This window comes from Lepus europaeus, chromosome 8, assembly GCF_033115175.1.
Source record: "Lepus europaeus isolate LE1 chromosome 8, mLepTim1.pri, whole genome shotgun sequence".
In the NCBI taxonomy this organism is placed as follows: domain Eukaryota; kingdom Metazoa; phylum Chordata; class Mammalia; order Lagomorpha; family Leporidae; genus Lepus; species Lepus europaeus.
This window is the reverse complement of record NC_084834.1, coordinates 67,746,765-67,771,366: the sequence shown is the minus strand read 5'-3', so window position 1 is coordinate 67,771,366 and position 24,602 is coordinate 67,746,765. Positions and strand designations below refer to the sequence as shown.

The window sequence follows — 24,602 nt, the reverse complement described above, 5'->3', positions numbered from 1 at the left end:
TTTTGAAACAGATGCTAATTAACACATGCGAATCAGTTTTTAATTTTTACTATCATAGAAACTTCCAGTTCTTTTTTCTATAAAGACAGAAAATCATCAGGAGTGATGTGACAACTGTGACACTGTTTGCTAACTTTGATTTATTAAGCATTTTGCACATTTTGCAAATAAAAATATGGGATGCCCAGTTAAATCAGAATTGAAGGTAAATTTATATATGTATATCTCAGATACTTCATTGATTAAGAATAAGTGTAACCCAGGTATTATTTGAGACATAACTCATACTAAAACATAGTTATTTGCGTGGAACTCAAAAAAATTATTATATGAAAGGTGAGAGTGAGTGATCTCCCCCGCTTACAGGTTCACTCCCCAAATGCCCTCAACAGCTGTGGCTGGGCCAGGCCAAACCAGGAGGCTGGAACTCAATCCATGTTTCACATGTGGGTGGCAGAGATCCAAGTACTTGAGTCATCTCACCTGTTGCCTGAGCAGGACGCGGCAATCAGGAGCCCAGGCACATATGGGATGCGATGTCCCCAGCGGCATCTTCCCTGCTGCACCGAGCACCTGCGCCTGAATTTTCTGTGACAACCCTCTTGAAAGCTTGGTTTCAGCTGCTTTTCCGTGACTTGTGTTTGTTTTTACAGAGAAGAAGTTGCCAACACACAAGTGTCCAGACTTGACGAATTTTGAACCCGACGGCTCGCATCTGCTCCGGTTCATGCCCGAAGGGGCATCTGCGGCAACAGGAGGGGCCCCTTGGCGCCCCAGCCTGGCCCTCGCGCTCCGTTTCTAGCTGCTTCCCTCACACTCGGTCTGAGAGAAAGCACCCGCGTCGCGCCGGGGCGTGTGTGAAGCGGAGACGTGGAAGCAGAGACACCACACCCCGCCGTGAGCCCGCCCACGGCGCGCGCTGCGGCTAGGAGGAGGCGGGGGGCGGGCTGCGCCCACGGCGAGCGCCCGCTCCCAGCCGCCCCGCGCTGACGAGGAGCCGGGGCGCGCCGGGCGGATGCGCCGCTGACGCTGCGGGAGCCCCGGCGCCCGCGCACGACCATGCGCCCGAGGGGCCTCTGGCCGTGGCGCCTGCTGCTGCCGCCGACGCCCGGATCCCGAGGCCGAGCACGTCCGAGGCCGCGGCCGCCCCAGGTACGGGGACCGGCGGGTGAAAAGTTTGCGTCGGGCAACTTTAGCCAGAGCGAGAGCCGGGGCCGGCCCCTGCGTTCAGCTGCCCGCAGGCTCCACGCGCACGGAGGCCCGACAGGTGGCGGCGGGCAGTAGACGTGGGCCCTGGGGCCCAGAGAGGGAAAGGCTTGGAGAGCGCGCGGGACGCCTCTCGACGGCGCGGACACTGTGCGCGGACCCAGGCGCTGAGCCTCAGGGAGCGGCTAGGAAACCCAGGGAGCAGTTTCGCGGCGTTCAGACCACGGGCAGGAGCACGTCCCCAGGGCGGCTGTGCCACCTGCAGGTTCCCGCTGGGCGGTGGGCACAGGAAGCGGCTGATGGGGTGGAGGGCAGGGGGCTGAGGAGAGGACGGAGCCGAGGGCGGGCCGTCCCGGGAGGGGGAGCTTTCCATCCTTCGAAAGGGTAAGGGCGAGCTCGCGGTCTGCGGAGAGGCCCGAGAGCCGGGGAGTAACACTCTGCTGGGCCGGCACGGCCCTGCTGCGGTCTGGGCAGGACCGTCGCTAGGAGGAGGGAAGAGTGCGGGGCTCCGAGAGCCACGCAGGGCGGGCGGGCCGTGGGCTGAGTGTGACCGCGGTGATGAGGCAGGCTGCGGGGAGCCTGCTGCGCGCGGGTGTGGCCGGGCAGCGAGGCGTGTTAGAGGAGTTTCAGATGGCTCAAGGTAAAAGTTTTTTGGCTTTTTTTTTTTTTTTTGGTTTGTTTTGTAAGCATCTTTTAGCTGTGCAGTTTGAAAGAGTGAGCAGTGCGATTCTCTGGTCACTTTGATTTCCTGTTTCTTTGGGGAGCCTTTGCTTTGTTTTGTTTTTCTCTCTTCGCCTGTCTCAGGGCTTCAGAGTTTGGAGTGGTGGAGGAAGTAGTTAAATGTGTTACTGGGAAGGCCATTTTGTTACTACTACCTAAGAAGGGGCAGAGGGCAAACTCCTTAAAATGTAAAATGGGAGACTTAATAGAGTAATTGGAGAGATGGGCTTTTTGAACTTTTAATAATTGTACTTTTATTATAGTGTACTTATATTATAATGCAATTCATAAAGTTACATCAAACATTAAAACAACCCAATACAAGGAACTCCCTTCACCACACACCATTTAAACACAGATGTTTGATTGTTGTCTGTTAAATCCGTTTAACATCTTGGTTGGCATTTTTATGGATCTCGGGACAGGCTGCCCTATCTTAAATGATGAGCTACAGAGTGGAGTTAAGATGCCCATGTTGCACATCAGAGTACCTGGGTTGGTTAACTTGGCTCCAGCTGCTGTTCAGACCTCTGGGAGGCAGCAGCTGATGGCTCAAGTAATTGGGTTCCTGCTGCTCCCATGGGAGACTTAGATTGAGTTCCCCCACTCCTGGCTTAGGCCTAGCCCCAGTCCTAGCTGTTGTGGGTACCTGGGGAGTGTGACAGTGAATGCAAGATCTCAATGTGTCTCTCTCCGCTTCTCAAATAAATCAAAATTAAACATGATCGACTCCAAGCTCCTTTCTCCATAATTCCTAGTGCTACATGGGGAGGCACCCTTCTTTGCCTGCTCTAGCAGGAGTGGTGCTGTTTTAAAAGATTTGAAAAATGCTAGGAGACCTTTTAAGCCTTAATGAGGAACAGTGGTTGTATGCTGCCTTTAGGTAATCATCTTAAGAAGCCTTACCCTTGAACGTTTCTGTAACTTGGAAATTTTTTAGTCAACTGTGCTATAGAGGCAACATGCAGGACTTCAAAAGTGGAAATTCTTCCATCATTTCATCTGTCTGATAAAATACCCCTGCCCACCCACAAAGTATAAACACAAGTCTGTGAATTTGCTTTATTTGAACTTTGAAATCTTGCCATAGAAGAACTGACACACATTCTGGTCCCTCAGGTGTTTATCCAGGGCTGCTAAAACAGCTTTCTGAAAATCAGATGACTCGGCTGTCAGGACATTTTTCAAAGTCTGTCTGTTTTGTGAGTGTGCCACTTGATAGAAACATCCTGTGGCTAAAGACAAGTATTACTTCTATGTATTTTGTTGTTAAATTGAGACTCCTGGAGCCTAGAAAGCAGTTTGGAGAAAATAAAAAAAGTGGTTTGGACCTGACAGCTCATAAAATCCTAGCCTGCAAGGACTTGTTATTAGTAGTATCTGAAGTAAGTGTTCCCAGTTATAATTGGCCTTTTCTGAAATTGTGAGTTTGCTTTATAGGAGTCTTTAATCACTGAAAAATATACAGTTCTCATCCTTCATGTGGTAGGTGGATCATTATCTGCCAGTGTTTCGTTGTGGGAGAGAAAAACCGAGTTTGTTGACATGGATATGTTTAGTGTAGCAGAACTATATTTTAAAGAGCACATTTAGTCTGAACCGTCAGAGCTGGAGCATATCGTATTATCTTCAGCCACGGCACGGCCTGGCGTCTCTGAGCACTCATGGAGGCAGCCTCTCTGCTCTCAGCACGCAGGCTGAGTGGTTGTCAGGGCAATCTGTGGCTCCTGTGCGTGTTTCTGTGCACAAGGACACAGCTTTGAGTGATTATGGTGCCTGGTGAATTCCCTCTAAACTGAAAGCCCTTGCCTAGTTGTGCCTTTTTAAATTAGGTTTTCTGTTCTTTAGGTTGAGAAACACCTTGATAGGATTTTGCGCTCCTCACACAGCATCTGAGCCCCCACGTAAGCTACTTTTTTGAAAATCATGTGTATTTTGCAGAGAAGCTTATCTGTAGTGTATGTCTTTTTAAAAACTCCTAAAAACAAACCGTATGGATGTTTTAATTTCATCACAAGGTGTTCAATTAGGAATCGTTTTAATTTAATGTCATTTTTGTTTGATGCTTTCCTGTATCTGCAGTTGGCACATTTTAGTCTGTCATACTGTTTTGAGAGTGCTCTCCTGAGGGCTACTGCTTGTGTGTGTGGAGGGGGGATTATGTTAACACTGCAAAGAGACTGATGTTTTGATCACAGACTAATTTGAAATGAGTTTGTCTATTAAGTATTACCACCTTCCCAGCACTTACATATTAGTGCTTTTTTTTTTTTTTCAGATTTTAGATTTTCTTTATTGTAATTAAGCAGTGCACTTTTTGTGCTGTTTTACAGTAAATGCCAAGCTAGGAAATCAGTTGCATCTTGGCAGGGAATATTTGTTGAATGATGTAGCTGTGAAACTAAGGGGAGAAAACCTGAGTATTGGTTCATGTAACATCTATTATATAAACTGTGTTTAGGCCCTAAAATAGAAATGAGAAACTAATTTAACTAATGTTAGGCAGTTGATCCATCTGAGTGCCAGCCACCCTGGCCTTCTACCATTTATCTCTGTCCATTTAGCCCAGTCATTCAGTTTTTCTGGGTCTGTTTTGTCCCCTTTTCAAAACAAAGGGATCTGTTTAATTGGCCTTAAAATCTTTTCTATCTATAAAGTTGCCACTTTGTTATTTTACCAGAGGATGTAAATATACCATTGAACAAAGTATTGTCAGTGTTGGGATGGTTGTTGTAATGATTGAAAAGCTTTTATGATTGTCCATGGTCAGTAGAACAAGTGGTATTTTTACTTAGTGGTTCTAATACCGTTTGTCCTTGCAAAAGAAATTAAAAGTTGTTTGATGGGATTAGCATGTCAGAATAGATTCTGTAATGCTTCATTCTGTCATTATCAGTGTTTTTTTAAAATATTTTTTTAAAGATTAATTAATTTTCTATGCCATTTCCAATTTAACACCAGGTTTTTTTTTTTTTTTCATTTCCAATTATCTTTATATACAGAAGATCGATTCAGTATATAATTAGTAAAGATCTCATCAGTTTGTACCCACGCAGAAACACAAAGTGTAAAAATACTGTTTCAGTACTAGTTATAGCATCACTGCACATTAGACAACACATTAGGACAGATCCGACATGAGATGTAAGTACACAGTGACACCTGTTGCTGACTTAACAATTTGACACTTCTGTTCATGGCGTCAGTAATCTCCCTAGGCTCTAGTCATGAGTTGCCAGGGCTATGGAAGCCTTTAGAGTTCGCTGACTTTGATCTTATTCCGATAGGGTCACAGTCAAAGTGGAAGTTCTCTCCTCCCTTCAGAGAAAGGTACCTCCTTCTTTGATGGCCCCGTTCTTTCCACTGGGATCTCACTCCCAGAGATCTTTCATTTAGGTCTTCTTCTTTTTTTCTTTTCCATGGTATCTTGGCTTTCCATGCCTACAATACTCTCATGGGCTCTTCCGCCAGATCCGAATGCCTTAAGGGCTGATTCTGAGGCCAGAGTGTTGTTTAGGACATCTGCCATTCTATGAGTCTGCTGTGTATCCCACTTCCCATGTTGGATCTTTCTCTCCCTTTTTGATTCTATCAGTTAGTATTAGCAGACACTTGTCTTGTTTGTGTGATCCCTTCGATTCTTAGACCTATCCAAGCCATCGAATGTGAACTGAAATTGATCACTTGGACTAGTGAGATGGCATTGGTACATGAAATGGACACTATAAGAAACAATGACCTGATCAGCTTTTGTCCTGATGTCCTCTAGATGTACAATGTAATACTTTATCCTTTTTAGTATTTGTTGTTGTTGTTGTTGTTCTAGTACTAGTGGTTGAACTCTGTAATTAACACACAATTATTCTTAGGTGTTTAAATTTTAACTGAAAAGTGATCCCTGTTAAATTTCAGAGTGGAAAAAGAGAGGGAGGAGATGCACAATTTGGGACATGCACAATCAGTCTTGCCCCAAATGATGGAGTTAGAAATGTGCCAGTGTTTTTGTTTTTGAAATGTTGCTTATTTGAGAATATCTAGTAGGGCCAGCATTGTGGTGTTGCTGGTTTAGCCACTGTCGGTGATGTTGGCATCCCATATTGGTACAGTGGCTATTCCACTTCCAATCCAGCTCCCTGCTAATGGCCAGAGAAAAGCAGCGGAAGATGGCCCAAGTGTTTGGGCTCCTACCATCCACTGGGAGACCCTGATGAAGCTCCTAACTTTGTCCTGGCCCAATGCTGGCTGCTGCAGGCATCTGGGGAGTGAACTGTAACTCTTTTTTGTTTTAAAACACTTATTTATTTTGAGAGAGAGAATCTAGCATTATAACCCTAAAATGATTGTGTAGTAAACTAACCTACAGGCTATAAAATCAATTTGTAATAAATAAAACATTTTTTAGACATTTTCTAAGAGACTTCTTTTTTGATCCTATTTAATTTACCAATATCAATTTTTATTTTTTATTTATTTTTTGCCAGCAGAGTTAAACAGTGAGAAAGAGAGACAGAGAGTTATACACAGTGAGAGAGCCAGAGAGAAAGGTCTTCCTTTGTTGGTTCACTCCCCTAATGGCTGCTACAGCCGGCGCTGTGCCAATCTGAAACCAGGAGCTGGGTGCTTCCTCCCTGTCTCCCATGCGGGTGCATGGACCCAAGTATTTGGGCCATCCTCCACTAAGAGGAGCAACCGGGACTAGTACCCGGGGTGCCAGTGCTGCAGGTGGAGGATTAGCCAAGTGAGCCACGGCCTGGGCGATTTGGTTTTTGAACAGTACCAGCTCTCTGTTCTCTAAGCTATGTGTTTATGCTTTGTGGCATGGGATTCCCCACCCAAGTCTTTTTGCTGAATTTTCTGCATCGGCACACCTTTTCAGAAACAACTCCATGAAATGTAGTCAATTAAAAGGTGGCCTGTAAAGGGACCCATGAAAAAAACTGCTGTCTGATCTTAGAACACTAGGGTTTTATGGAGCAGGTAAAATTGTTACTGCTTAGTGGTGGTGTCTATACACCTGCTGCTGGCAGCTTAGGGTCAGGTTTTTCACTCATTAACATGTGAAATATCTTATTCCGTGCATGTTGTGTATTCACAGTATTCATGGTTTCGTTTTCTCCACCTTCATGTTTGTCTTACATTCATGTCATCACCTGTTTCTCAATTATCTTTATTGGGAAAAAAGCATAGGTAGGTTTTAAGAAAATTTAAAAACCAGCTCTGGTGGTGTTTGAACAGATATATTCTATGTAGTGAATTGTGGAATTGTGTGGCAAGCTAGACTTTCTGGTTCATGTAGTGTTCAATAGATACAGATTGTGTTGAATGGAGTTGCCATAAGAATACCTTTTTTTTTTTCTTTTAAGATTTGTTTATTTGAAAGGCAGAGACACAGGGAGGGAGAGACAGAAACAGAGTACAGAGGGTGGAGAGAGAAAGAGAAAGAAATCTTTGATCTGCTGGTTTACCTCCCAAATGGCTATAATAGCGGGGGCTGGTCCAGGCCAAATCTAGGAGCCAGGTCTCCTACAAGGTGGCAGGGGCACAAGTACTCAGGTCATCTGCTTCTGCTTTCTAAGGCACATTATCAGGAAGCCATAGCAGGACTTGAACTGGTACTGTAATATGGGATGCCAGCATTGCAGAGGTAACTTAAGCTGCTGTGCCACAACATGGGCCCCAAGAATTTACATTTGATACTATGGTTCCCTCTAAAAGAAAGATGATGTTACTGAAATTAATTTACTTCTTATGCAAAGAAATAAATTCCTCTCTTTTTCTCTTTCTACTACCCTTACCTGCCTATTTCTTTGCTACCCCCACCATCCCTACCAGAGTTGAAATAGCGTGGGTCTGACTTACTCCTATGGGTAAAGCTAAAAACTTGCCAAATCCCATTAAGCTAGGTGGTACTAGTGCCATCTTACTAAAGTGATCATTTTAAGTGTGTAACTGGTCATGTAGTTAGGAATAAGTGTCAAGGGGATCACATAAGTAAGACCAAGTGTCTGCTAATGACAATAGATAAAATTAAAATGGAGAGAAGCATTCAACATGGGAAGCAGGCCACACAGCAGACTCATCGAATGACAACCGCACTAAATAACACTCTGGCCTCAGAATCAGCCCTTAAGGCATTCAGAGCTGGCTAAAAAGCCCATGAAAGCATTTCAGACATGGAAAGCCAAAACACTGGGGCAAAAAATGACCTACATGAAGGATCTCTGTGAATGAGATCCCAGTGGAAAGAAGGGACCATCAAAGAAGGAGGAACCTTTCTCTGAAGGGAGGAGAAAACTTCCACTTTGTTTATGGCCCTATCTAAATACTGACGGAGTTTGTGGAATCAAACGGCTTCCATAGCCTTGGCAGCTCATGACAAGAGCTTTGGGTGATCACTGACATCATAAATAGGATTGTCAATTGTTAACAACAGGCATGTGTCACTGTGCACTTGCTCCCCATGTAGGACCTCTGTCCTTAATGAGTTGTATTATGAGAATTAACAGTAAAACTTTTCTTCAAACAGTACTTTATACTTTGTGTGTTTGTGTGGGTGCAAACTGTTGAAATCTTAGTATAGAGTTGGTGTTCTGTATATAAAGATAATTGAAAATGAATCTTAATGAAGAATGGGATGGGAGAAGGACTAGGAGGTGGGATGGGAGTGGGGATGGGAGAGTGGGTCGGGGGGGAAGAACAGATAAATTCCTAAAGCTGTACCTATGAAATTTATATTTATTAAATAAAAGCCTTCTAAAAAAAAAAAGGAAGAAAGAAATATAGTGTGGGTTACTACCAGGACCTGTAAATTTCTTTCTCTGAGAGTTTCCTATTTCATGAATCTCTAAAATTAAATGGCACCAATATTTGATTTTACCACATTTTAACCTTAGTTATAGGTTCATTATAAAGGGAAGAGAAAGCATTATAGCTTTGAATTTTTAATTTTATAATTTTACGTTTGAAGGACAGAGACAAACACACACACATACACACACGCACGGATCTCCTATCTATTGGTTTACTTCCCAAATGCCTACAATGTTGGGACTGGGCCAGGGCATCCTCAAGAGCCTGGAACTCAATTCGGGTCTCCTCTGTGAGTGGGAGGGGTTAAGTACTTGATCCATCCCTTGCTGCTTGCCAGGGTGCATGTTAGTGCGAAGCTGGAATTAAGAACTAGGATTTGAACCCAGACACTCCAATAGGCATCCCAAGCAGCATCTTAATCACTGTGCCATACACCTGTGCCAGGATTATTATTATCTTTTGGCAGCTCTTTAGGGGATAATTAGATTTCTATCTAAGATTGACAGTATTAGTGAGAAATGATACATGAAATCTGCACTATGAACAAAGTTCATTTAACAGTTTCTTTAAATAGATGTAAGGATAAGAAATAGAGAGCTGTGAAAGAGAACCAATAAATTGGTCTAGAGTTTAAATTGCTACATTGTGGGGGTAGTAGTGTGGCATAGCTGGTTAAGCTGCTGCCTGCAGTGCTGGCATCCCATATCGGTGCCAATTTGAGTCCTGGCTGCTCCATTTCCAATCCAGCTCCCTGGTAATGCGCCTGGGAAAGCAGTAGAAGACGGCCCCAGTGCTATGTCCCTGCACCTACATGGGAGACCTGGAAGAAGCCCCTGGTTCCTGGCTTCAGCTTGTCCCAGCCCTGGCTGTTGTGGCCATTTGGGTAGTAAACCAGCAGATGGAAGACCTCTCTCTGTCTTTCCTTCTCTGAAACTCTGCCTTTCAAGTAAATAAAATAAATATTTAAAAATAAAGATTTTCTACAGCTTGTAAGCAGAATCAAGAAGTGCTGTAGGGGCCAAGGCTGTGGCACAGCAGGTTAAAGCCCTGGCTTGAAGTGCCGGCATCCCATATGGGCGCTGGTTCTAGTCCCAGCTGCTGCTCTTTTTTTTTTTTTTTGACAGGCAGAGTGGATAGTGAGAGAGAGACAGAGAGAAAGGTCTTCCTTTTTGCTGTTGGTTCACCCTCCAATGGCTGCTGCGGCTGGCTCATCGCGCTGATCCAAAGCCAGGAGCCAGGTGCTTCTCCTGGTCTCCCATGCGGGTGCAGGGCCCAAACACTTGGGCCATCCTCCACTGCCTTCCCGGGCCATAGCAGAGAGCTGGCCTGGAAGAGGGGCAACCGGGATAGAATCCGGCACCCTGACTGGGACTAGAACCCGGTGTGCCGTTGCCGCAAGGCGGAGGATTAGCCTGTTAAGCCACGGCGCCGGCCAGGGCTGCTCCTCTTCCAATCTAGCTCTCTGCTATGGCCTGGGATAGCAGTAGAAGATGGCCCAAGTCCTTGGGCCCCTGCACCCACGTGGGAGACCTGGAGGAGAAATAAATAAATCTTTAAGCTCCTGCTCCTGGCTTCAGATTGGCGCAGCGCGCCGGCCATGGCTACTACTGGGGGGGTGAACCAACGGAAGGAAGACCTTTCTCTTTGTCTCTCTCTCTCTCACTGTCTAACTCTGCCTGTCCAAAAAAAAAAAAAAAAGTGCTGTAAAACACTATCAAGAAACCGACAGATTCACAAAACTTCTTTGTGGCAAATTTCAGGGAGGAAAAGTCTTGGAGGCTGGCCAGTAGTTCTCCCTGAGAGTCTTGTGATAGTCACTGTTTAGAGTAGATGGTTCCGTTAGATTTTGTTTTTCCTCTTTATTTCCTCTTTTTTCCCCCCTTGAACTGCTGTAGATTAGTGGTAATCCTGTTGTATTCAACTGTAATATGTTTTAGACATGGCAGCAATTAAGAAATGGACTGAACTTGGCTGGAGGAAGGAAGAAGGTATCATTTCTATTTGACATATTTTTGTTTTTCTGTGTGTATGTGTATGTAGCTCTCTCTTTGGTTAAACATTTTGTCTGTCTTCAATATATGAAATTTTCCTAATGGGGGCTGAGTTGAGTATTTGAAGAGGGAGCTGGAAAAGAGACTGACAGTAGTGTGACCATAAACCTGGAGAAAAAAATGTTTTAGAAAATGTTTTGCAAACAGATCAGCACAGCATTGGCTCTGTAAGCCATTGCTGGAGGATATTTTTTGTGAAATTTTATAGCCCAATGACTCATTTCTGCAGCTCTGCTTTGAGAATGTTAGATAGTGTGTAATAAAACAATTTTCACTTTTTAGGAGAAAGTGTAATTTCTTTGGACCTTGTAGATACCCTTTTATGGGTTTGTTGTTTTTGAAGCCAAGGCAAGAGCGCTTTGAACATAAGGTGCACTTGATCCAGAACCATGCTGTGGCTCAGCCCTCTGGCTGTACTTTCTGTGCCATGCCTTACATAGCCTACAGACCAGTGCATCTGCACTAATACTTCTTGTGCCTTGCCATTGGTTTCATCCTTCCCTGTTGGGGTTGTGGATTCTCCAGACAGTAGTATCTCCCTCTCCCTCTCCCTCTCCTCCATTTTCACCTAGTCAAATAGCTGCCCTCCACCCCAGCTTTGATGAAGTCTCTGCGTAGTTAATTGCAGGTGGAATTGATTACAGTTTCCTTTTTGCCCTAGAGCACTGAGGTCATTTGACCAGGCCTTATTTTTGTGCTCATGTGATCCTCTGCCCTCTATCCTCCAACCCCCACTGCTGCCTGCCAGAGATTGTCAGAATTACTGTGGTCAGAACTATTTCTTCTCTATCTTGATCATCACTGCCCTGGCATCGTAGGTGCATAATAAATGCTTGTTGTATAGAGGAATGAGTGAATGGATGATAAAGATAGAAATATTGTTAAGTAGTCCTTTAGTGATATGTTCTCTTCAGATCATCCCAGTTTTCTCTGCTTTATTTATTTTTAGGATTTATTTTATTTGAAAGGCAGAGTGACTGAGGGTACGATAGGGATCTTCCATCTGCTGCTTTACTCTCCAATGCCTGCAGTTGGGGCTGGGCCAGGCAGAAACCAGCGGCTGGGAGCCCCATCTTGGTCTCTCACATGGGTGGCAGGTGCTCAAGTCCACCTTCAGCTAGCTTCCCAGGCACATTAGCAGGGAGCTGGGTTGGAATTGGAGTGTCTGAAACTTGAATCAGCGTTCTGATAGAGCATGCATCACAAGCTCCAGCTTAACTCATTGTGCCACAATGCCTGCCCCTTCCAGTTAATTTAGAAAGGGTAAAACCTGAAGATTCTTAGCCACTTTGTGTGGAACTCTCTGAATAATTGAAGATTTTTAAAAAATTAGTCAGAATCTCTTTATACATGTTGCATTTTCTACTATGAGCAAAGAGGGTGCTAATGAGGTTCCAGCTATTACCAGAGCCTCTGTCACTTCCACCATGGGTTAGAATGAAGATGTAGGAGGGGTGGCCCAACTTGGGCTTTATGGAGGCACACAACCCTTTAGAGGGTGGATAACTAGATAGAAGGGACCTAGACATCTGGATGACCATTAGGTCATCTTCCTCATCCTCAACTACTTTTATAGAGCATAACAGTTTGTCCCCTGTTCACTTGATCTGCCACTTACATATTCTAGTTGTGACTAAAAGTCCAGAATTGATGTCACCACTTCCATGAATAAAGTCTCTCTTAATTACCTAGATGGAAATCATTTTTTCTTATGTCTGCATATACTCATAGTGTTTCTTTTTAGTCCTCATCTGGTACTTGTATAATCCCCTGTGTAAGGTGTTTTTTTTTTTTTTTTTGACCAGCATTCCTGCCTCCACATACATATTTCTTTTTGAGAGGTAGAGTTACAGACAGAGAAAGGGAGAGACAGAGAGAAAGGTCTTACATCTGCTGGTTCACTCCCCAAATGGCCACATTGGCTGGAGCTGAGCTGATCCAAAGCCAGGAGCTAGCAGCTTCTTCCAGTCTCCCACAAGGGTGCAAGGGCCCAAGCATTTGGGCCATCTTCTACTGCTTTCCCAGGCCCTAAGCAGAGAGCTGGATTGGAAGAGGAACAGCCAAGACTTGAACTGGTGCCCATATGGAATGCTGGCAACACAGGTGGAAGCTTGATCACAGATCTCTTTTATTCTATAGCATTTCCAAAAACTTCTTCCAGAGTACTACTTGGAAAACATTCCATTAAAAATTAGATTGAGGACATACTATGTGGAAAAACAGGTGCTTATTATATTACTTCCTAGCCTAGGCTACTACACCACAGCGATAGCCCCTATGTTGTAACTTTTGAAGAGCAAGTGCTATATCTTATATCTTTGTATATTTATACTTGTAAATAAAATTTTAACTGGGGAAGAGAGCACAAGTTGGTATTCTTCTCACTGGGTCAATCACTAAATGCATATAATGGCTGGAGCTGGGCCAGGCAAAAGCCAGGAGCCTGCAACTCAATTCAGGCCTCCCATATGGGTGGCAAGAACCCATTTCCTTGAAGCATCACCACTGCCTCCTAGAGTTTGCATTATCAAGAAGGTGGATTGGGATTTGAACCCAAGCACTCTGATGTGGGGTACAGACATCTCAACCAGTGTCTTTACCACTAGGCCAAATGCCTGTCCTTATCTTTGTGTTTCTTGTTCTGCAAATACACATACTTCTTGTGCTGCTGAAGAAATTAGGTATAAGGGGACAGCTATCACTATCTCTTTAGTTGTCCATCCAATGCCTGCTTTACACCTTAAAAATATATATTATTGGGGGCTGGCATTGTGGTATAGTCAGTAAAGCTGCCACCTGCAATGCTGACATCCCATATGGGCACTGGTTCCTGTCCTGGTTGTTCCACTTCTAATCCAGCTCCTTGTTAATGGTCTAGGAAAGCAGCAGAAGATGACCCAAGTGCTTGGGTCCCTGATACCTTCATGGGAGACCCAGATGATGCTTCTGGCTGTGGCATGGCCCTGGCCATTGTAGCCATTTGAGGGAGTGAACCAATAGATGGAAGATATCTGTTTCTCCTTCTCTCTGTAACTCTGACTTTAAAATAAATAGATCTTAAAAAAAATTATTTGTTTGAGATGCCAAATGACAGATTGAGAGAGTTATTGAGAGAGAAAAAGATCTTCTATCCACTGGTTCATGCCCCAAATGCCTGCAAAAGCCAGGGCTGGGCCATGCTGAAGCCAGGGGTCCAGAACTCCTTCTAGGTCTTCTGTGGGGTGGCAGGGATCCAAGTACTTGAACCATCATCTCCTTTTTCCTAGAGTGTGTATTAGCAGGAAACTGGATCAAAAGTGGAGGCAGCATTCCATTGGATGACCTGAGCAGCCCTCTGGACCAAGCAGGACAGTCTTTCCAAGGCCACTGTCGCACACCATAAGACAGATAGCAAGAGGAAATACCCAAATCCTCCTCGACGCCCACATGCCAGCTTCGTAGAAGTTACAGAAAATGGAACTCCATCCATAATCCCAAAGAAGAATTTTGGGTATTACCTCTTGAGGGGGAATGTTAGGTAGGAAGTCAGTAATGAGCTTATATGTGTGTAACAGGCCTAAAGAGAAGACATCTATGTCCAGCATATGCTGCATCTCAAGGTCATCCCGATGGTGTTTCAGGGGCAGCCCAGTATTCACATCCTGCCCTGCCCTGCCCCCTTCTACCTGATAACCTGCCAGGTAGAGGTCCCCACCCCTTCTGCCTGACAATCTTCCACAGTCTCCCAGGTGCAGCCCAGTATCTGCATCTCAAACACCCTGCTCTCTTCCTCCTGTCTGATAACATTTGCATCCATAAAGTCCTTTGTTTCAGACCTTCAAGAGAGAAGTTTTTCTATTTACATCCAAAAAGCCCTTTGTACCAAGAAGAGCAGAGGTGGGGAAGCAAGACCCATCTCCTTAAAAACCCCCAACCTCAACCAGACTGCACGCTCAGCCCTCTGCCTCTCTGCTGAGCCGCCAGCCTGGTCTGGCCAGGTGTAATCTCTCCACTCAACATGTAACCTCGCCCCCCCCCCTCTCAGGTCCTGTCTGGAGAGGTGCCCATCTGTTCTTACGGATGTCCCTTCCCTAATAAACCTTGCTATTTTACCTCCCACTAAAAAAAAAAGTGGAGGCAGGACTTGATCACAGGCACTCCAGTATTGGATGCAGTCAAGTGGCAGCTCAACCTACTGTGTGAAAATGCCAACCTCTTACCACTTTTTTATGTCATATTTGGCATCTTTCTTTAGATGGCAGGTTATATCCACGACTGACACATTGTTGAGTGGGCACATGGAAGGCCGTGTGTATAAACTTCTCATTCAGTTCAGAGATGACTGTGTCCATGGCTTTGATAGTGCCACTTGGTGCAAGGACAGTGTTCTGGGCACCCCATGGGCATCGTGCCACAGTATTCCAGAAGGTCTCTCCACATCCTTCTGGGTGGCAGTGATGCCGTGAACTGTGGTCGTGAGTGAGTCCCTCTGTGATGCCAAAGTCATGATGGATGACTTTGGCTGAGGTGACTAAGCAGTTGGTGGTGCGTGAGGCTTTGCTGAAAATCTTGAGGGAGTTGTTAACACTTCTCATGGTTCACACCCATCACAGACATGGAGTCATATCAGCGAAAAGAGCAGAGAGGATGCCCCTGCTGGCTTCCTTCAAGTGAGCGTCAGAATTCTCTATGGTAGTGAAGACAACAGTGGACTCCACAACATTTGCTGCCCCAGCATCAGTCTGTTTGATATTCATGGGATCTCACTCCTGGAAGGTGGAGATGGGCTTCCCATTGATGACAGACCTCACCTTCTCAGCCTTTTTGTTCCATTGAACTTGCCATGGGTGGAATCATACTGGAAATTATAGACCATAGAGTTGAGGTAAATGAAAGGGTCATTGATGGTGACTTTGCTAGACTGAAAAGCAGCCCTGATGACACATGCCCAATACAACCAAACTCATTTGCTGCAGCCTTCACCGTCATGTCTCAGGGACTTTTGACTGAGAAAATGTGGCTGTCTTTCAAACATGGAGGAACAGAGTACCAGAGAATAGACATTGTAGATGTTGTGACCTATTGCTTCTGTCCCTGATACTTGATTCTTCCACTCTTATGTGAAAGCAGATATAAACAGTACATAAGCAAATAGACATTGTTGTGTTCCAGTACATTTTATTTTTAAAAACAACAGGAGACCAGATTTGGCTGATAGCCATAGTTTAGCAACTTCTCTCCTGCTGGATTTTTTTTCAGTAGTAATAGAGATGTTATGCTAGAAGATAGATTTTCATTGTGGTATGAGGTGAGACAGACAAAATCATGACGTCATGGACACCGTACATGGAGCTGGAGTAATAGGAGCTGGTAGAATCAAAAGACAAGGGGAAGACTGTGAAGATGTGTAGAGAGTTCAGCAGTTTTCTGTGGTTAAGCTTATACCCAATCATGGGCCCACAGTGTTCATTCAGCAAGTAGGGGAGAGGAAGAGAACGGGAAGGCTGGGAGTGTGGTGTACAAAGAGTTGCTGTCTGGAGTAGAGGCCAGAATGAGTCTTGTGGTAAGTTCTGATTACAATGGGAGAAATGACACGATGGGCAAAAAAGGTGAAGGCTTAAATAAGGAATGCCGAAGGGGCAGTGTACCTGCACAGGCATTTAGTAGATTTATTTTTCTTTTGGATTACCATTAAACCATAAGAATGACTTGCCTTTCATTTGAGCTGAGCATTAGAACATGCACAGTGTGTGTGTTTTCCCTTTTACTTCCCCAGACTTTTTCACCTTTCAGTTAAAATTTTTGTTAGCATTTAATACTTGTACACCTTTATGAGACAGTGTAATATTTCAACAAATACATATATCATTAGCTGATTAAATCAGGCAGTCGGCATTGCTCACTTCCCACCCTTCCTCCATGCCAAACTTTTTTGTTAAAAATTAATTTTTTTTCTTTTTATAAGATTTGTTTACTTGAAAGGCAGAAATAGGAGAGAGAGAACCTCTCATCCACTGGTTCATTGTGGCCCAATTGGCCACAATGGCTGGGGCTGGGCCAGGCTGAAGCCAGGAGCTTCATCCAGGTCTCCCATGTGAGTGCTGGGGCCTAAGGAATTGGGGCATCTTACCTGCTTTCCCAGGTGCATTAGCAGGGAGCTGGATCAGAAGTGGAGCAGCTGGGACTATAACCAGTGCCTATATGGGGTGCTGGCATCGCAAATGGCAGCTTAACCTATGTCACAGTGCCAGCTGTATCTCTATTCTGCAGTGTAAGCTATGCTGCTAAAACAAAAGACCCAACAATAAACTTTTGTATTTTTTCAAATATTTATTTATTTATTTATTTGAAAGGCAGAATTGCAGAGAGGCAGTGAGAGAGCGAGCGAGTGTGAAAGTGAGTGAGTGTCTTTCATTCACTGGATCATTCCCCAGATGGCTGCAATGGCCAGAGCTGCACCAATCTGGAGCCAGGAGCTTCTTCCGGGTCTCACACAGGTGCAGGGGCCCAAGGATTTGGGCCATCTTCTTCTGCTTTCCCAGGCCATAGCAGAGAGCTGGATGGGAAGTAGAGCAGCTGGGACTTGAACTGGTGCCCATATGGGATGCCGGCACTACAGGCAGTGGCTTTACCTGCTATGCCACAGCGCTGGCCCCAACTTCTGTATTCTTAAAACCAAATTTTTTTCTGTCTTAGGAAATTATTCTGTATTGAGCTTTACAGGTCAAGCCTCTGCCCCTCCCAGTCATTCAGAGCCCTAAGATGACATGTTTGTCACTTTTCCACACATGGTTTCCAGAATAAAAAACACAGTTTTTGTTTTGTTTTGAAGTCCTGCAAGGTATTATGGACTATGCCTAGGAGTATTACGTGTCATTTGAATTCATTTTCCATTGAGCATTTCATTGAATGTGTCAGTTGGCTACATTTAGCTGCAAGAAGGCTGACGGATGTAGTCATAGCCAGGAGCCACATTCCAGCTAAGACCTGCTTTCTGTGGAAGATTTTGCTGGACACTTAGCTGTATCTGCCACAGTCGCCCTTTGCCAAAAATAGTATAAATAGTATTTTTTGGTGGTGGAGGAGGGGAGTAGTCACTGAATTTCCAAGGCTTTGCTGAGCCTCACTTACAGGTATTTCTCAGCAATAGCTATTTACAGGGAAACTATTTCTCTCTGAAAAGCTTCAAAAGCAAAATGTGGGATTTCAGCAGTTTTCATTTGACATAGAATAGAGAGATTTGACACCTTGTTGGGTTCATTATAAGCTACCCTTCGGGCTGCAACTTAATAGGAAGGGGTATAGTCTCACTTCTATATACTCCAAGGGAGGAAAATGTATTCTAATGGTTCACTAAGAGTTTGAAGTCAGAATTCAAGTTTATGCAATGACACATGATAAGGAAGAAGAGAAAACATGCTGACAAGCTGGTTTTTCTAAGGAAGGACTTCCTTTAGAGAAATTATGATAATATATATGGTAATAGGTAAATGAGCAGAAGGTGAAAGTTATAAAAGTATCATGCATATCTAGTTTATGAATTTAGTGGCATTTTATAGGCCAGCTTGTTATAAATATAGGTATGGTCCAAGAAAATTAAATCTTGGATACAATGATTTAAAGATGATAACTAGCTTAAAATATATCTTTTCAAAAAAATTTTTTTTTGACAGGCAGAGTGGACAGTGAGAGAGAGAGAGACAGAGAGAAAGGTCTTGGTTTACCGTTGGTTCACCCTCCAATGGCCGCTGCGGCTGGTGCGCTGTGGCCGGCACACAGTGCTGATCCGAAGCCAGGAGCCAGGTGCTTCTCCTGGTTTCCCATGTGGGTGCAGGGCCCAAGCACTTGGGCCATCCTTCACTGCACTCCCGGGCCACAGCAGAGAGCTGGACTGGAAGAGGGGCAACCGGGACAGAATCCAGTGCCCTGACCGGGACTGGAACCTGGTATGCCAGCGCCGCAAGGTGGGGGATTAGCCTATTGAACTGCGGCGCTGGCCTAAAATATATCTTAGTATAAAATATGATACTAACTAATCCACAGTAGTTCAGGGTGTGTTCAGAAAAGATTTATTAATGTCTTGGGGCCGCTGTTGTGGTGTAGCCAGTAAAGCTGCCTCCTGCTGTGCCGGCATCCTGTATGGCCACCAGTTCAAGTTCTGGCTGCTCTATTTCTGATCTAGCTCTTTGCTATGGCCTGGGAAAGCAGTAGAAGTTGGCCCAAGTCATTGGGCCCCTGCACGCATGTGGGTGACTGGAAGAAGCTCCTGGCTTTAGATTGGCACAGCTGCAGCCATTGCAGCCATCTGGGGATTGAACCAGCAGCTGGAAGACTTCTCTATCTCTCTGCCTCTGTGACTCTGCCTTTCAAATAAATCAATAAAGAAAATTTATTAACGTCTTGTGCAATGTCTCTTCGCATTATTATTTTTTTCTTTTTATTTTTTTTGACAGGCTGAGTGGACAGTGAGAGAGAGACAGAGAAAAAGGTCTTCCTTTTTTGCCGTTGGTTCACCCTCCAATGGCTGCCGCGGCTTGCGCGCTGCGGCCGGCGCACCGCGCTGATCCGATGGCAGGAGCCAGGTGCTTCTCTTGGTCTCCCATGGGGTGCAGGGCCCAAGCACTTGGGCCATCCTCCACTGCACTCCCTGGCCACAGCAGAGAGCTGGCCTGGAAGAGGGGCAACCGGGACAGAATCGGTGCCCCAACCGGGACTAGAACCTGGTGTGCCGGCGCCGCAAGGCGGAAAATTAGCCTGTTGAGCCGCGGCGCCGGCTCTTCGCACTATTTAATCAAATCTTTTGGCATATACACAAACTTTTCATTTTAAGTTTTCAGTCTTGCATATCACTGTTGCTCAGTATATTGTTTTTTAAAGATTTATTCATTTATTTGAAATTCAGAGTTACACAGAGAGAGAGGATAGGCAGAGAGAGTGGTCTTCTTCTATCCAATGGTTCACTCCCCAGATGGCTGCAGTGGCCGGAGCTGTGCCGATCCAAAGCCAGGAGCCAGGAGCTTCTTCCAGGTCTCCCATGCGTGTGCAGGGGCTCAAGGACTTGGGCCATTTCCACTGCTATCCCAGGCCACAGCAGTGAGCTGGATCGGAAGAGGAGCAGCTGGGACTAAAACCAGCACCTATGTGGGATGCTGGTGCTTCAGGGCAGGGCGTCAACCCACTGTGCTATAAGGCCGGCCCCATGTTGCTCAGAATTAAGTCCATACTTGAGATACTAGAACCACTTTCCTTTTCCACTGCTTTTCATGATATTTCAATATAATTTTTTAAAAAATAAAATGATTGGATTACCTGCTTGTACATTCCTTGATCTTAGACACTTTGACTGTCTGGATTGTCAAACATTAATAAGCCTTACTTGTCCTAAAGGGTTGTAATATATATATGTGAGGTCTTCAAAACTTACATGGAAAATGCACATTGTGATTAAACTATGAATGGATTTCAGTTTCTTCTGCACCAAAATAAATTTACCTTCTAATTCCATTTGCATGAGCTTTTTGAAGAACTCTAGGTATTAGTCAGCTTTGCATCACTCTGACAGATATCTTGGAGAAGTTACTGATGAAGGAAGGAGGTTTGTTTGGTCTCATACGTCTGCAAGTTTTCAGTCACAGATCAGGTGGACTCCAGTGGATGACATTTGTCTGGTGAGGCCAGAGGATGTCAAGAGAGGCGTATATGTGAAAGAAGAGTTTTACTGAGCCAGGAGGCAGAACAGTTGGGCCCAAATCACACTTTTATAACCAGCGTTCTCATGGACCACTTTCCAAGGGCACATCCCCAGTGACCTGAGGACCCCCCCAAGAGGCACATCTCCCAGACACTATAATTGGCTCTGGTCTCCACCTGTTAGTACCATCAGTCCATGACTGGGACTTAACCATCTGCATGAGTTTGGGAAACGATTCTTGTTAAAACTATAGCACCTTATATGTAATACTGAAAATATATTGAGGCTGGCGCTGTGGCATAGCCAGTAAAGCTGACACCTGCAGTGCTGGCATCCTATATAGGTGCCGGTTCATGTCCCAGCTGCTCCACTACCAATCCAGCTCACTGCTAATGAGCCTGGGAAAGCAGCTGGAGATAGTCCAAGTCCTTGGGCCCCTGCACCCACATAGGAGACCTGGAAGAAGCTCTTGGCTCCTAACCAAGGGTCAGCCCAGCTCTAGCCGTTGCAACCATCTGGCGAGTAAGCCAGCAGATGGAAGATCTCTCTCTCCCCACTCCCTCCCTCCCCTTAACTCTGCCTTTCAAATAAATCTTTTTTTAAAAGTATATAATATTTTTTTTGACAGGCAGAGTGGACAGTGAGAGAGAGAGAGAGAGAGAGAGAGAAAGGTCTTCCATTGCCATTGGTTCACCCTCCAATGGCCACCGTGGCCGGTGTGCTGCGGCCAGCGCACTGCGCTGATCCGATGGCAGGAGCCAGGTGCTTATCCCAGTCTCCCATGCGGGTGCAGGGCCCAAGTACTTGGGCCATCCTCCACTGCACTCCCTGGCCACAGCAGAGAGCTGGCCTGGAAGAGGGGCAACGGGGACAGAATCCGGCGCCCCGACCGGGACTAGAACCCGGTGTGCTGGCGCCGCAAGGCGGAGGATTAGCCTGTTGAGCCATGGCGCTGGCCTTAAAAAGTATATAATATTACTCATTTAAACATATACACTGTGTGCCTGGCCTGACCACGTCAAAATATAAAAGGTCTTTGTAGGTCCTGTGGAATTTTTTTTCCCTGCCTGGAAGCTTGTATTCTCATCCCAAATTTGAGCAGTCTGATCTGGGCTTGGAAGGCTTTAAGAGGAGTAGAATAAAGCCAGTTTATCAATGCCAGAAAAATGCACAGTTTCTCTTAATGGGGAAAGAAAATAAGGATTGAGGAAGTCTTGGCTTGGTAGTTGTGTCTAAAGATCTGGGAGTTTCAATTGACACAAGTCACCTGATTCCAGACCAGCTGGCTCCAGACCACAGAAAGTGAAAGTCTCAGTACATCTTATTGGGATTGTCAGACTGTTTTGGAGGCATTATGTTTTGTTGGTGGGGTGATACTTGAAAAAGAGCACCGGTGAGCCAGTGGGAAGAGGAGTGCATCCAGAAGGTAATTAAGATGTTGAGGATTCATATAGGAGTTGATGAAGGGGCAGAATATTTTCAATCTGGTGAGAAGAAAGTAAAGGAAAAGCTGGAATGAAAGGCATTTGGATTCTGAGACAGTGTCATGTGAAACAACCTGGCCATTCATGTTACTTTAGAGGGAAGAAATCACTCCCAGGATTGGGCAGTTTAGATAGTTCAACTCAGTTTAAGATCTGTATCCAGGGCTAACATGGCATAGTGGGTAAAGTTGCTATCTGTGATGCTACGTACCATATGGGTGTCGGCTCATGTCCCAGCTGCTCTGCTTCCAATTCAGCCCCCTGCTAATGGCCTAGAAAGGCAGCAGAAAATGGCCCAAATGTTTAGACCCCTGCCTCTCGTGGGAGACCCAGAAGAAGCTCTTGGCTTCTTAGTTTGCCTGGCCCAGTACTAGCTGCTGTGGCTATCTGGGGAGTGAATCAGTGAATGGAAGGCCTCTCTCTCTCTCACACACACACACACACACACTCTCTGTAACTCTTTCAAATAAATCTTTAAAAAAAAAATAAAGAAACTCTGTCCATTCTGGCCATTCAGCAACAAGGCTGCTTCCTTAAGTATAGGAATTCTGGGTTATTGGAGGAAACCAGGCAGGAGCTAGAGAAACATCGGAGACACCACCCACCACCAGCACTGCAAGAACCTGGTTCAGGAGAGTCTGTATCCAGGTGGTAGGAGCCTGCTGACTGAATGCACTGGGAGCCTGGAAGCAAAGCCTCCTTCCTCATTCCAGTGTCTCTCCTGCATCCTCTACTGACAAAACTTTGGTGCTGGCCAATGAAGGAAAAATATGTTAATGAAGGGCCCCAGATACCTTTTCACAGAGCAATCACAAAGGGTGAATTTGGAGCACACAGGCAATACAGGAAGAATGAAGCAACACTTGTGCAGTAGTTGAAGGTGGCAGCAGCATTCATGAGCATGGCCAAGGTGGAATGGGGGACAGAGCCTTCCTGTGGTCAGGGAGCTGGTGAAGGACTGCAGATTTTGAACACAGTTCTGTAGCCCAGAACAGAAGTCAGGAAGGTAGCACGTGGCTGTTCAAAAACAGAGACCCCAATACAAAGATGGATTGGGTAAGAAAAAAAAGTTTGAGTCATAAGTAAATGACAAAATTGTAAGTGCATCAGAAAATTAGACTGAGCAAATAGGAAGATGAGGGCTAGATGATTGAGAAGCTGAGATGTTGGCCTGACTGGGGATTGGGAACTGGGAGTGGCCCAGGTCAAAACGGAAGATGGGGTGGGGTGATCTTGATCTCTGTGGTTCCTCTCCTTTCTAATCTTCTCTGAGGTCCTTTAGTTACAAGGCTTTGGTTTCATCACAAAGTCAGAAACTGCTACAGATTGATAAACTCACACAGCTGACTAAAAATTTGTCAGCTGCTGCTCTTACCCTGTCCAGCCCTTTTCTTATCACTTGCCTCCCCAACCAAGAAAATCTTCGAATTCTTCGTGGTGTAATAACTATAACTTTTATTTTTATGAAATTAATATTTCTATAGAAAATTTGATTTTATAATGTTTGCTATGTGGTTTTGCCTGGATACAACACACGTGTGCTCCAACAGGTTATAGTCCCTCTTAGCACATGAAATTCACACTATAATGAATCCAGGCAGATTCATTTAATTAATGCATTCTGTGTCATGAGATTGTGCTGCCCCTTAATCAGTGAAGTCTGAATTTGTGCCACTGACACAGCTTTATAATCAACAGTTGTTACTCCTGTAATTATGTGAAAGGCTGAGTCAGTCTCTCTCTCTCTCTCTCTCTCACACACACACACACACACACACACACACACACTCACACAGAAGGAAGTAGATACAGATCCATCTTCCATCTTCTGGTTCACTTCCAAAATACCTTAAATGCCTAAAGCCAGGAGCCAAGAACTGCATCTGGTTCACCCATGGGAGAAGCAGGAGTGCAAGTGCTGGGACTGTCATCTTCTACCTACCAGTTGCATTAGCAGGAAGCTGGACCAGAAGTGGAGAAGCCAGGACTTGAACCGTGTACTCTAACACAGGATGGGGAACATCCCAAGCAGTGCCTTAACCTACTGCACAGCAGCACCAACTCCAGGATGAAAAATCTTAATATTTTTAATTATCTCATTTACTTAAAGCTAACAGGCATCAGAAGGTCTTTCATAGATACATCAATGACATTAAAATTATTAATGCTGGGACTGGTGCTGTGGTGTAGCAGGTTAAGTTGCCACCTGCAGTGCCGGCATCACATATGGACACTGGTTCAAGTCTCAGCTTCTCCCCTTCTGATCCAGCTCTCTGCTGTGGCCTGGGAAAGCAGTAGAAGATGGCCCAAGTCCTTGGGCCCCTGCACCAGTGTGGGAGACCTTGAGGAAGCTCCTGACTCCTACCTTTGGATCAGCACAGCTCCAACCATTGCGGCCAACTGGGGAGTGAATCGGTGGGTGGAAAATCTGTGGGTAGAAGACCTGTCTCTCTCTGCCTCTCTTCTTGCTGTGTAACTCTGACTGTCAAATAAATAAATCTTTTTTAAAAAATAAAATTATTTCTAGAGCCTATGCAAACACATGGAGACTGAATAACATGCTCCTGAATGAACAGTGGGTCATAGAAGAAATCAAAAGAGAAATAAAAAAATTTCTGGAAGTAAATGAGGATAACAACATATCAAAGCTTATGGGATACA

At 45.0% G+C, this 24,602-nt stretch overlaps 1 protein-coding gene across 1 annotated transcript in view; it reads left to right on the top strand.

Moving 5' to 3' along the window:
- Positions 1 to 1,044: 1,044 nt before the first annotated feature.
- Positions 1,045 to 24,602, top strand: part of MCUB (mitochondrial calcium uniporter dominant negative subunit beta) — a 120,238-nt gene continuing 96,680 nt past the window's right edge. Inside the window, exon 1 of the mRNA XM_062199748.1 lies at positions 1,045 to 1,152. Coding sequence (XP_062055732.1) covers positions 1,060 to 1,152 — 93 coding nt within the window. The 5' untranslated portion in view covers positions 1,045 to 1,059. The remainder of the gene's footprint in view (positions 1,153 to 24,602) is intronic.